We start from the raw sequence: 12206 nt of genomic DNA, 5'->3' as shown, positions 1-12206 counted from the left end.
TGCTACTACAAACAGTAATAGTAGCAGGTTTTTTAACTTGAAGTGTCAAATCAAGATGCAAGACACTAAAAATGGACTTGTTCAGACCAACAAAAAAAATTCTGCCCATTAAACATTGGAAAAGACATAGTATGCGAATACAATGTGACAGAAAGAATTGCTGCAATTAACACATACTTAAAATTACCACTTTGAGTCATAAGATAATACATTATTCAAATACAAAGAGCATTCATAAAAATATTCAAAAGTATATTAATATTCTCCTTTGCATGATATATCAATATATAATAACACAATGATGCTAATAAACTTAACTTTATTTAGCAAAGATATATGCGCTAATTAAAAATATTTAATATATTTGGATATTTAGATACTAGTAACAGTACATATATATGCTAACAATCATGTTCATTAATTATAAGATCAATTAATCAACCTTTGAGTGATCCTTAAATATCTCATAACAATAAACTTCAATTAACATATAAATAATTATCATTTAGCATCTTTTTATATGTAATTGATACAAAATTATATTAACTAAATTTTTTTATTTGACCACTTTAGTAATTAACAAATCTCAAAATTTTAGTACAAAAACTTTCTTTTATTATTACAAAAATAAAAGAGAGAAAATTGGATATGCAAGCATAATAGCACAACGCGTAATTTCACGAAACCAATATCGATATGGGCACAGCATAATAGCATGTAGGCTGTACATGGTTTGGTTAATCCAAAAACAGACGTTTTTGGATTAGCCAAAATTATAATTTGGAAACCAAATTGATTTTATATGATAAAATTGGTTATTAATCGGTTATAAAATTTAAAAATCAGTTTTTAACTGGTTATAAAAATAAAAACCAATTTTAAAAAATAACCATTTTTTTAAAAAATTAGTTTTTACATAAAAAAATTAGATTTTTCAAAAAAAAAAAATTAAAAACCGATTTTAACTGGTTAAAAACTAGTTTTTATAAAAAAATCAGTTAACCAATTTGAACACAAGAATTACATAAAATTTGATTTTAGTTTTGGTGAACGAGTTAAAAATCATCTTTTAAAATTTAGTTTTAGTTAATCACTCTTTAATATTATGAATATAATTTTTAAAATTATTTTATTAAAATAGTTGACCAAAATATGGTTATAATTTTTTAACCGATTAATCATAATTTAGTTATTTTATATACCACCCTAATAACACAACATAATAGCCATGCGTTGATCATTTATATGTGCAAGCATGGTTATCCATTATAATCATATATATCCATACATTAAACAATCATGCACTAAATCACATGAATTGAAAATATAGTTACAAACTCTTATAACTGCAGATGTTATGCTATATCAATTTTGCAGTAAAAATATCATTTTTATGGACTATCATAAATTTCACAATCTAAAAATTTTGATACTACATGTTAGTTTAATATAGTTTTAGTGTACATTATAAAACTAATCACAAGAAAAAAGTTTTAAAATTTATGATTTTCACAATAGAAATAGAAATAAAGAGTAGAGTTACTAGCTAGTCTTGATCCATGGTGATAAATTGATAATGGTATGAGAAAGAATTTACTTTATCATTTTTTTACTTTCTTAATTTTTTCTTCAATTAAGTTATTGATGGTCAATAAAAAAAAAGACTTTATTAATAGGAAAAAAAGACTGCATTTTGATATTTTTTTTCATAAAAATTAACTTTTATCAAATTGGTTACATTTAAAAAATAATCATATAATTTTTTTATTTTATTGTTTAATTAAATATTTATTAAATTAATACAATAAGACACATTACACACGTGTCATATAATAATATAATTTTTTATAAAACTCCTTTTTTGTGGTAGTGCTATTGAACTTTTTTCTTTGTAAAATATTCATAATTAGAAACTAATTATATAAATGTGAACCACAAAAAGGAAGAAATAGTATAAGTAAAGAAAATATAAAGAATCATTTTTAGTTAGTTAATATTAGTTTATCTTAAAATTTAGACTTTATAATTAATTTATGGTGTAAGGTTAAGGATTTATGATTTTTTTTCTTGTTTAGAATTTAGAAAATATCACTTTTGCTAACTATAATAGGATGCTGCTGCTCATGATTTAGGTCATATTTCAAATTTAGTTCACTCTCTATGACACAACATCCTTCACATATGCATTTGGAATGGGGACCAACTTCGTATAGGATTACGGTTATTCATGAGCTTGACATAGAACAAGTAAGAAATTAAATAACATAGAAAAAGTATAGGTAGACAATAAAAATATTAAACAATGTGAATAATTGATGTATCGGATATTTATTTTATTAGGTGTGCAGATAATTATTCTATTATTAAAATTTATGTGGGTAATTTAGAGATGTATTGTGTTTTGATTTGATTAGTAATTATTCATGTTGTTTCAAAAAATTATTGATTACCTAACATTATTTTCTATTTTTGTCACATTTCTTTAAAATACATTTAAAGAGGGATTGGTAATCAGTCTACCATGCATAAAATTCCTAAAAGTGGGATCACACACCAAAAGTGAAAGTACACACCCTACAAGAATATATTACGTACATAACATGAGTATTTACAATTTAAGGGATATGGCCCTCAAATAATTAGAAAATAAAAATAACCTTTACATTCCACTGATGACTAAAAACTAATTAAAAATACAAAAAGACTAAGCACAAGTAATAATTAATTAACCACTATTGCCCTTTAAATTTTGTGCTTCGTGAAATTAGTTAAGCCTGGGGAGTAAGGAACCTTAGTAAACCTAATCCAATCGTCACCATGGAAGAACTTGGATGGGAAGAAAGCACCTACAGATTTTTCCGTGAGGTGCTTGACACCATGCCATTTCACGCGCTTCGTTGCATTTGAACCAGGGCCAATGTTATTGAACTCTGCATAGTAACAAGTATCCATGCCGGTATTACCTTCTGGCCCTTGCCAAGGCATGTACCCTTCGGGTTCAATCAAATCTCCGATGTATGTTTGCAAGAACACCGTCCTTGAGTAATTCTTCCATGGACGCGCTAAGTAAGCCTTGCTATCGAACTTCACGTTCTTGTGGTCCTTTGATTCTCCTGGCTCCGCCACAATCGAGCCGCCGTGGATTACTATTCCTGAAGGTTGGTGCTTCTCCTTGCGGCCTTGCGCCGTCACGATGCATTGCTGGTTCTGCATGGGCTTCCGGACCACGAAGGTGCAGTTTTGGAAGACGGTGACGGCGTCGCCGAAGATGAAATCGATGGTACCTGAGATGGTGCAGTCTCGGTAGAATTGACGCATGGTGTGAGCATAGAGTGTGTCTTGGTAGCCATCGAACGAGCATTTGTAAAAGATAGACTTGTCTGCTTGGACCCTTACTGCTACTGCTTGATGTTTATGGGCACCTGCAGAGTTCTCAAACCCCATGTTGATGGCGATAAAGTAATCTCCTTGAATTGCTGCCATAATTTGCATCCATTCTTAGGTATTAGCTTGATGATATACATGAGATTTAATAGATATAAGAGTCAACGGAGTTTTGTTTCTGTTTCTACCAAGTTTTCTTTTTAATTTTGGTTTTGATTTAATAAAAGAGTATAATTTTATACAATTCTATAATTATATTTCTTTTAAAAAATTATTCACTTAATCAATATAAAAGATAATTATTTTATTAATATAATATTATATATTTAGATGTACTTATAAATTTATTTTAGTATATCAAAATTAAACTTTTAACAAAATTTAAAATTTTTCATTTTAATTGTCCATCACGACTTAACAAATGAAACAAATTAATAATAATAATAATAATAATAATAATAATAATAATAGGTCTACAAATATTTAAAAAAAATATGACTCATTTGTATAACTACTCTACGTTTTAAAAATTTTTTGGGTTCAACACTTCTTATCAATATTAGTCAACATCTAATATTATAGCCCAACACTTTAGATTTATACTATTAGAATTTAGAATTTGGTATAAAATTATTTTTATTGGTTAATTATTAGCAAAAATGATAAATTTTATTGTTCTATGTAATATTATTTTTTTTAATTTTAAAAATTTTAGTTTTTGTTTTTTTGAAAATTTAGAGTTTAAAATTTATATTTTAAAATTTAAAATTAAGAAAGTATGATTTAAGACTTAAAATTTAAGATAAATAAAATAATTTTAAACGAAATCTTGTTTATTCTTTTTAAAGGGCACGTACCTACTGTAGCAGTTTTATAAGTGTTGGTCCCATCAATGAAGTTTTTGTTGCCAGTGATTCGTGTCTTGTCGCCACCTTCACCAACAAAGACGACATGTCTCATCTCCCTGGTAACCTCAACATACTCTTTGTAAACACCTTTCTTGATGAATATCACAAATGGCTTCATGTTCTTCTGAGGAACATTCTTCAAAGCCTGATTGATGCTAGTGAACTTTGCGCTGCCATCTTTGGCCACAATCACATTGGGCTTCAGCTTGCGTGAACTCGATAGAAGGAGTCTACGTACACCAGCACCATTGTCAACCCACGATGGGAACTCATCCTTGAGGCGACGATGAGAGCTGTCTTGCCGCGTTTCGTTCAACTCTGAGAAAGTATTTGCGAGTTCCGTGATTATGCTTAGGGCATTGCTGCTCATCTTCGTCGCATTGGTCAACGCTTCCTTCATCTTTTCACCAGCTTTGCTTGTTGTGTTCTCAAAACCATCCAAACATGTCTCTTGATATGTCACCGCTCCGCTGAGCCATACCTTCATCCCAAATATAAACATTGTGTTATATTCGCATAAAAATGTTACGTCAATTTGCTCTTGAAGATATAAGACGACCCTGTTAGTTAGATTATATAAAGTATCATAAATTATTTTTTGATAACACTTTTAAAAATTAATTTAAACATTTAATTAATATTTTAACTATATTCTATATTGGTTGATTGTTTTGGTTGGTGATTTTCGGCGTACACACTATCATCCTTGACAAATAAAATATGACAAACCTTTAGGCTAGTGAGGATTTCGTCGAGGTTGTTGAGATTAAACTGTCCTATTCTCTCAAGTGACCTCGAAAACTCGCTAATAGAGAGATTCATGAGCTGCTTACACGTGTCAAGCGCCATCTTGGCCCTAGGTTCGTTCTCAACCTCTTGCAAGAGATGTGATTTCTGGAGCCCATCACCAATCTTGTTAATGGTTACATTAAATGCAATCTTGATAAGTTCTCTTGGGTCCGTGGTGTTGCCAGCTTCGGCAGTTAGGCTTTCCTCACACTCTTCCTTATAATCTGTTGGTTGGCAAAGGGCTTTCACTGCTTTCACCGTCGAAGCCACATGGTTTGTGTTTTTCGTGTTTTTTTCGTCCCCGTCGACTTGACTGACACCGACGGTAACTGCCACCACCATAGCGACAAGTATGACAGTAGATATGCCTATGACGGCGATTCTCCGCTTCGCCTCTGCACTTTCTTCAAGGTTGGTCGTCATTCTTGAATTTGTTAAGAACCTCCTCCTGGGTTACAAATAATGTCATGCATGTAAAATATCACAATTAATTACAACTTTGTAAAGAACATATTAAATTAAGTACCTTTTTGTTTATGTTAAATTTTTTGTTTTAGGATATACGTAAAATTAGAAGAAGTTGCACCCCGGGAGAAGTGAATGGGAAAAAGGGCCTGCTGAGGCGCGGTGGCGATCCTCCGTCAAAGCCCTCTGGAGAGTGCGTCTTTGTGATTGAATGTGCAAAATAGAAAATCCTTTCGTTTTAATATTCTTTTTCAGGTTGATAGAAAATTTTTCAAATATAAATATATATAGACACGAAAGAACGGTTTAGAAGCTAGTTGTACTAAAGGTATTGTTTTAATTTGAAGACTAAAGCTATGGTTTAGCTATCATGTTAGGAAAGGATGGATGGCTAGGAAGCCACACGATATATAGAACCTTTTTAATTTTTGGCAAGGTTTTTCGGGTTATTCTAATTTGACAGTGACAAGGCCTTATTTGAATTGTTCATCTCAGTTACTAATATTAGACCATGCCCCTCACCTTTTCCTCTTAATCAATAAGCATCAATTCCCCTGGCCGCAAGTATATATATGTCATCGCTCGTATAAACAATTTATTAATACTTACATGGTCTCTTTATTACGTAAACTGCCATGGAATCAAATAATACTTTAAAAATTCTAAAATTAAATGACAAGTTTATTTTTTATGGACAAGTTGGAATTGAAAAGTGGACATGTAAAGTAATTGTCCATTTTACATGTATAACATATGCGTCACCCTTTTTAAATGTTACGAAAACAAATAGGGACAATACGGAGGCTGAAGAAGAGAAGGGAAAGAGAAGAGAGGAAATGCGGCATTGGCTAAGGAGGAAGGGAAGTTGCTGCCGCCGTTGAAAATAGAGAGAGACGAAGGGAGAGAGAAAGAGAAAAAATCTAACTGAAGTTGTGATGAGACATATTATCCTCATAGGTAGGAATAAGAACACGAAGGTAGTTATCTTATTCCTATTCGTTCAATGTGAATAATTATTTGTTTTACTGAGACAAATTTTTAGTGGAATAGACTTTTGAGTAGGGTGAAGCGGTTCGAATTTAGATAATATATATCCTGTTGTGATAAGAATGGGATGGGTTCGAATTTAGATAATATATATCCTGTTGTGATAAGAATGGAATGGGATGTGGATGTTCATTTTTTATGTGGGGCTCATATTCTCAAGAATAAAGTATATTAAAAGAGGATTAAAGAAAGTTAAAAATGTAAACATGATTTACATATATAAATAGAAGGCCAAAGTCTTAGAAGAGATACAACAAAAAGCAATAAAATCTTCTCTCCCTCTTTTATAATACAATTCTCTCTCTTACTTTATTTTACAAGTATTTTTGAATATTTTTCTCTCTCACTCTTTATATTAATATTAGTAAATATATTAATCATCTTTATTATATTGAGATAGTAATTGTGGTACTAGAGTCTTCTACTTATACTTTTATTTATATTTATTTTATAATACGTTATCAGCACGAGACTCTAATCAAATTTTTAGGAAGACTCAGGTAACAAATTTTTATTATGTCGAAGCTCTCTCACCTTGAATTCAATGCTCTTGATATATCTGGAAACAATTATTTGTCATGGATATTAGATATTGAAATCCATCTTGATTCAATGGATTTTGGAGATACCATTAAGGCTGAAAATAATGCATCCCAGAAGAATAAAGCCAAAGCCATGATTTTCCTTCGTCGTCATCTTGACGTATGATTGAAAAATGAATATCCCACATTAAAAGATCCTGCAGATCTGTGGAAAGACCTTGAAGAAAGGTACAATCATGTGATACTTCCTCAAGCCCAATATGTTAGAGAAAACTTTCTCAACACTACAACAATTTTTAGCTATTGCAACATGTACTGCAAATAACACTTAAAAAATGTTGTCTAAACTAATTAAAGACAACACTTAATATTTGTTACATAAAAACAAAGCTGTTGCAACTCTTTCTTAACAACACACCATAAATGTTCTCTTTTGATTAATTAAAGTACACTTAAAAAGTGTTGCTTTTATAAATTAAACAAACAACATTTGTGATATTTATATATTACACTTTATAACTATTGTTCTTACATTTTTAACAAGCTTCTTATTATAAATGTGGCCAAAATTTAATTAAAATTTTTCCTCTAAAATTTTGACTTCCTCTCCAAATATTTTTTTTTTGTAACTTAGTAAATAATATATAAATTAGAAACAAAATTCCAAATCGTACTGAGTTCAAAACAAAATTGAAAATTTCAAGCCTTATTTTCAATTAGAAACCCTAACCCCAACCATTTCAAACCCTTCTGCGCGATTTACACTTGTTTGTTCAATTTCCTCATCGTTGCTTGTGAAGTTGTCTCTGCTCGCTTCGCCGTCGTGCTTGTCGCTACTCGCGCGCCGTCGTGCTCATCGCTGCTCACATCGCCGTCGTGTTCGTCGCTGCCCTGCATTTCCTCATCGTTGCTTCTGAAGTTGTGTTCCTCTTTGCTCGAGTCACCGTCGTGTTACTCTTTGCTTGCTTCGCCGTCGTGCTCGTCTCTGCTCGCGCGCCGTCGTGCTTGTTGCTGCTCGTGCTCCTTCGTGCTCGTTGCTGCTCGCATCGCCGTCGTGTTCGTCGCTCTGCATTTTAAGCTTCTGAATTTTTCTCTGCTCGATTCCAATTTGCTCGCCTTCTTCTACTTGTGACATTTTGCTTGGCCCCTGGCTGGGTGCTGATATGCTCTGCTCCCCCGTGGTGCTCGTGCTCTTTCCATCACAGATAGACTCCTTGCTTTACTCAGCTTTGTTATGGCTGAAGTTGACGAGAAATTCTGGTAATGAAAATTTTTCTTCTTTGATGAGAAATTATTGTTTAATTAATTATGATCCTATTAAATCACTGCAATGTTTAATTGTTATTGTGTATTTGCCGGCCTGTGCTTTAATCACTAAATGATGTCAATTTTAGGGCTTGAAATTTAATTATTGTTGGTGGAATCTCAATTTAGGGAACTTAACATTAGATTTATAGTTATTGTAGGTGTTGGAGTTGGCTGAGAAGGCTTCCGGTTCAATCAATTTACTGCTAGGTTTTTCACAATGCTTCCAGTTACCTTCACTTTTTTCTTTTTCTCTACTTAATTGAACTTACTTCTTCAGGGAGAAGGAAGAGGTTGATAGATTCAGCAAAGTTCAAGAGAGTTTCTTGACAAGTTCTTCAACTCTCAGTATACTTGAATTCATGTTAGTGGTCAAAATTGTTATACTTAGAACTTTCATGAAAATAAATGTGAGCTTATAGTTATTATTATTATTATTATTATTATTATTATTATTATTATTATTATTATTATTATTATTATTATTATTATTATTATTATTATTATTCTTTGATGCTGAAATGTGAGCTTAATGTGTAATTAAACTAGCTTTTCTTATTGATTTTGATAATAGGCTGTGGTTAATAACCTGGAAGATGCTCATGAGATGCTTGACACTGCAATCTCAACCGCACTGAAAGAAAGCAAACCTGTTTATATCAGCATCAGCTGTAACTTGGCTGCAATTCCTCACCCCACTTTCAGTAGGGAGCCAGTTCCATTTTTGTTGTCTCCAAAGTATGATTCTCATCTTTTTTACTTAATTTTATTTTATTTTTCTTTACCACTGAATTGCATATTCTTTATGTTTAAGAAGATTATAATGATCACTAATATATTTTCTTTTGATGAATTTCACAGATTGAGTAATCAAATGGGGTTGGAGGCAGCAGTAGAGGCTGAAGCTGACTTCCATGGCAACATGAGTGTCTAAAAATACAAGTACTATGTGAGCAAATTTTTCTACTGCCAAGTAAGTTTAACTGTTCACAAGGTTACCAACAACTAAGTTGTATAAATGAAGCAATATACACAAATGATTAAAATAAAATGATTACTGAAAATAGCAATGCCAAGGAACACATTAAATCACAATCACAAAAAATTATAAAAGATTGAGATGGCAGTGAAGTCTCCCAAAACAACCATATTGTCCTAAAATTGTTGTATGACTGTATGCAAATCAGCAAACTGTCGGTCTCATCTGGTTCTTTGTACTCAAGTACACTCCAATTAGTCCCCAACTATATTTTTAACTGATAGACAATGAAACTATGAAAGGTTAATGAATTTGGTTATTTTATTTATTTTTCTTCCTTTTGATATAGGTTAGCAAGGGGATGAAATTTGTAGGAGGTGAAACTGCAGCGTTGAGCAGAGTATATGAATACTCTTGGAAGAAGGTAAGAAGTTATATTAAAGTGTTAATGCAAATCTATGTTATGAAATTGTTGCTCCAACTCCAAACTGATATTTCATTAGGATAGTTCTTCTAGTTATGCATTTCATGTACAGAGAATTTATCAATAACTCTGCATGACCGGTCCAAGGGGCCAATGGAGACTATGGTCGATTTGGAAAATCTGTGTCTTGTTACATTGGGTTATCTAACTCAATTGTGAGATTTCACATTTGTAGGATTTGCTAAAGGTATATAAAGAGACCAGAAATGGAATGTTAGGACTTGATTACTCCACTAAGTTCTCACCATGACTTGCATTTGGAAGCTTGTCTCCTTGTTTAATTGTTAACAAATTTGCTTTCATTATTCAAAATATTGGCATAAAAAATTATTTGCTTGTAACCATTAAAGATGCTGTTTGATATTTAAGTTAACTTGAACTTGGTAATGATTAAAAAGTGCAGTTGTGAATGCAATTGTGCCGCTTTTAAAATATGAATAAGTATATAGCTGAAATCTTGCTTATTTATGTAATTATTTGTTTTGACATCTCAAATTATTGCTTTATTGAATAGCTGAAGAGCTAGGAGAATTATTTTTACATGGTGGTTATATCTACTAGTTCTTCTCCTTCCTATACAAGAGTTCAGATCAGTATTTCTTTGGGGGGTTTTATGAAAAGCAGGTTTTACTTTCATGCTTTTTCTTCATCTAATTTTTTCACTTATTTTCCTATGCATATTTAGAAGTGGTCTAAATTATTAGAGTTAATTAGTGGGTTGAAGAACATGTCTCAGTTTATATAAGAACTCTTTTCATAAATATATTTAACAAAAATGTAGTGCCACTGCAACCTAAAGAGGGTTTTGTCACTCATCCTTACAAGAGCTCAAGGTAACTAATAATAATAGATAGCATCCTTGTAATTTATATATGGAAGTTAGTTAATCAAGTAGTATTGGCTGCAAATTCAAAGAAATTAAAGCACTAACTAGTTGAATTGCTGATACACATGGCAGAGAAGTATGACAAAAAAGGCAAGAGGTATTGGGATGCCTTCTACAAGTACCAAAAGGACAAGGTATATGGTTGTTTGTTTATTATGTTTTATTTAGTTGATACTAGGTAAAATATTATTTTTTTAATTAGAATTAGTTATAAGCATTTTTGCCATTGGCTTCATTGTTTTCGGAATTATAAGCATTTCAGAGCCCAAAGGTACCTAATTTGCACCACCATTGGTTTCATTGTTTTCGAAATTATAAACATTTCCATTCATGTCCATTCTTGTCATGGCTTGCAAGTGAGCCTTTTATTAAAATTTAATTGGGGGATTATATTGTGCGATTCCACATGGACATTTTTAGTGATAATGTTGCGTGAACAAATTAATGGTGATGACTAGTGAGTGTATTTGGCTGATAGTGATAGTCAACTAAAAATGCCTCCTAAGCCTTACTTCTATCCATTTGAGAGTTGTGGAGATGCTAGTACAAGATGAAGACTTACTAAAAATGTCTCCTAAGCCTTACTTTTATCCATTTGATGAACCTGAAGACGAAGTTGGAGAAGATAACAGTTCAAGGCTATCCTCTAATATGTCCTCAATTAGTGGTTCCAAAGAATAGAACTGTTCTATTTGGACTCTGATCTGAAATAAATTTGCAAGATCTGCATCTAGAAGGAGTTTAGAAGGAATTTTTTAGATTTATTTATTACTTTTATATCTATAGTATTTAATATCATAAAGAAATTTTTATTATAATTTTTCAGTTTTAATGATAAGTTGCTTATTTTTTGTTGTGTATTATTTGCAGATTTAACATATAGGACAAGTCAAGCATGGATATAAAATATCCAAGTAAATTGACATCTTTTTGATAAATATTAATTACTATTTTGTTATGACAATTATTGTTAGATAAGAATTTTATTATTTTGTTGAGAATTATTGATAAACATGTATTTGAAATACTAATTGAACTTTTTAATATCTATTTTAATTAGAATTTTATAATTAGTTATTTTGTCTCTTTTATAATTTTTTTCTATTGTGTACAAATTTATTTATTAATTAAAATAATTACACATATATGAACAAAAAATTTTATTGTAAATTTTATTTTTTTGTATTTTTTTTACAAAAATAATTTTTATTTTTATCAAAAAGGCAACCCTTTTATTAATTGCATATTTTGAATATTAGACAACACTTGTATGGTTGCATATCCAAAAGAAAAAGCAACACTTGTATAGGTTGCATATCCAAAAGAAAAAGCAACACTTGTATAGGTTGCATATCAAAAAGAAAAGGCAATACTTTAAAAGGTTGCATATTCAAAACTAATAGGCAACACTTCAAAG

The 12206-nt window shown here is 31.0% G+C and overlaps 2 protein-coding genes across 2 annotated transcripts; one reads left to right on the top strand and one right to left on the bottom strand.

Annotated features, from left to right (window-relative positions):
- Window positions 1–2742: 2742 nt before the first annotated feature.
- On the bottom strand, window positions 2743–5504 carry LOC107615398 (putative pectinesterase/pectinesterase inhibitor 28). The gene is made up of 3 exons (XM_088500186.1): window positions 5022–5504; window positions 4242–4773; window positions 2743–3476 (listed from the first exon to the last, which is right to left on the bottom strand). Exons 1-3 carry the CDS (start codon window positions 5502–5504, stop codon window positions 2743–2745), a joined length of 1749 nt encoding a protein of 582 aa, XP_088356312.1.
- Window positions 5505–8369: 2865 nt separating this feature from the next.
- Window positions 8370–9820, top strand: LOC107619147 (pyruvate decarboxylase 1). Its single transcript, XM_021110815.2, has 5 exons — window positions 8370–8395; window positions 8721–8850; window positions 9015–9178; window positions 9302–9413; window positions 9769–9820. Exons 1-4 carry the CDS (start codon window positions 8370–8372, stop codon window positions 9372–9374), a joined length of 393 nt encoding a protein of 130 aa, XP_020966474.1. The 3' UTR covers window positions 9375–9413; window positions 9769–9820.
- The last annotated feature ends 2386 nt before the right edge of the window (window positions 9821–12206 follow it).

The sequence above is a fragment of the Arachis ipaensis genome, chromosome B9, assembly GCF_059453495.1.
Source record: "Arachis ipaensis isolate K30076 ecotype BB chromosome B9, ASM5945349v1, whole genome shotgun sequence".
Lineage (NCBI taxonomy): Eukaryota > Viridiplantae > Streptophyta > Magnoliopsida > Fabales > Fabaceae > Arachis > Arachis ipaensis.
Note: the sequence above shows the minus strand (reverse complement) of the source record. Positions and strands in the feature narration are given on the sequence as shown.

Coding starts and splice junctions, on each gene's coding strand:
- LOC107615398 (XM_088500186.1), bottom strand. CDS start 5,504: ATGACGACCAACCTTGAAGAAAGTGCAGAGGCGAAGCGGAGAATCGCC. Junction 4,774..5,021: donor AAATCCTCACTAGCCTAAAG/GTTTGTCATATT, acceptor TTTGGGATGAAG/GTATGGCTCAGCGGAGCGGT. Junction 3,477..4,241: donor TTATAAAACTGCTACAGTAG/GTACGTGCCCTT, acceptor AAATTATGGCAG/CAATTCAAGGAGATTACTTT.
- LOC107619147 (XM_021110815.2), top strand. CDS start 8,370: ATGGCTGAAGTTGACGAGAAATTCTG. Junction 8,396..8,720: donor GAAGTTGACGAGAAATTCTG/GTAATGAAAATT, acceptor TTACTTCTTCAG/GGAGAAGGAAGAGGTTGATA. Junction 8,851..9,014: donor GAACTTTCATGAAAATAAAT/GTGAGCTTATAG, acceptor TTTTGATAATAG/GCTGTGGTTAATAACCTGGA.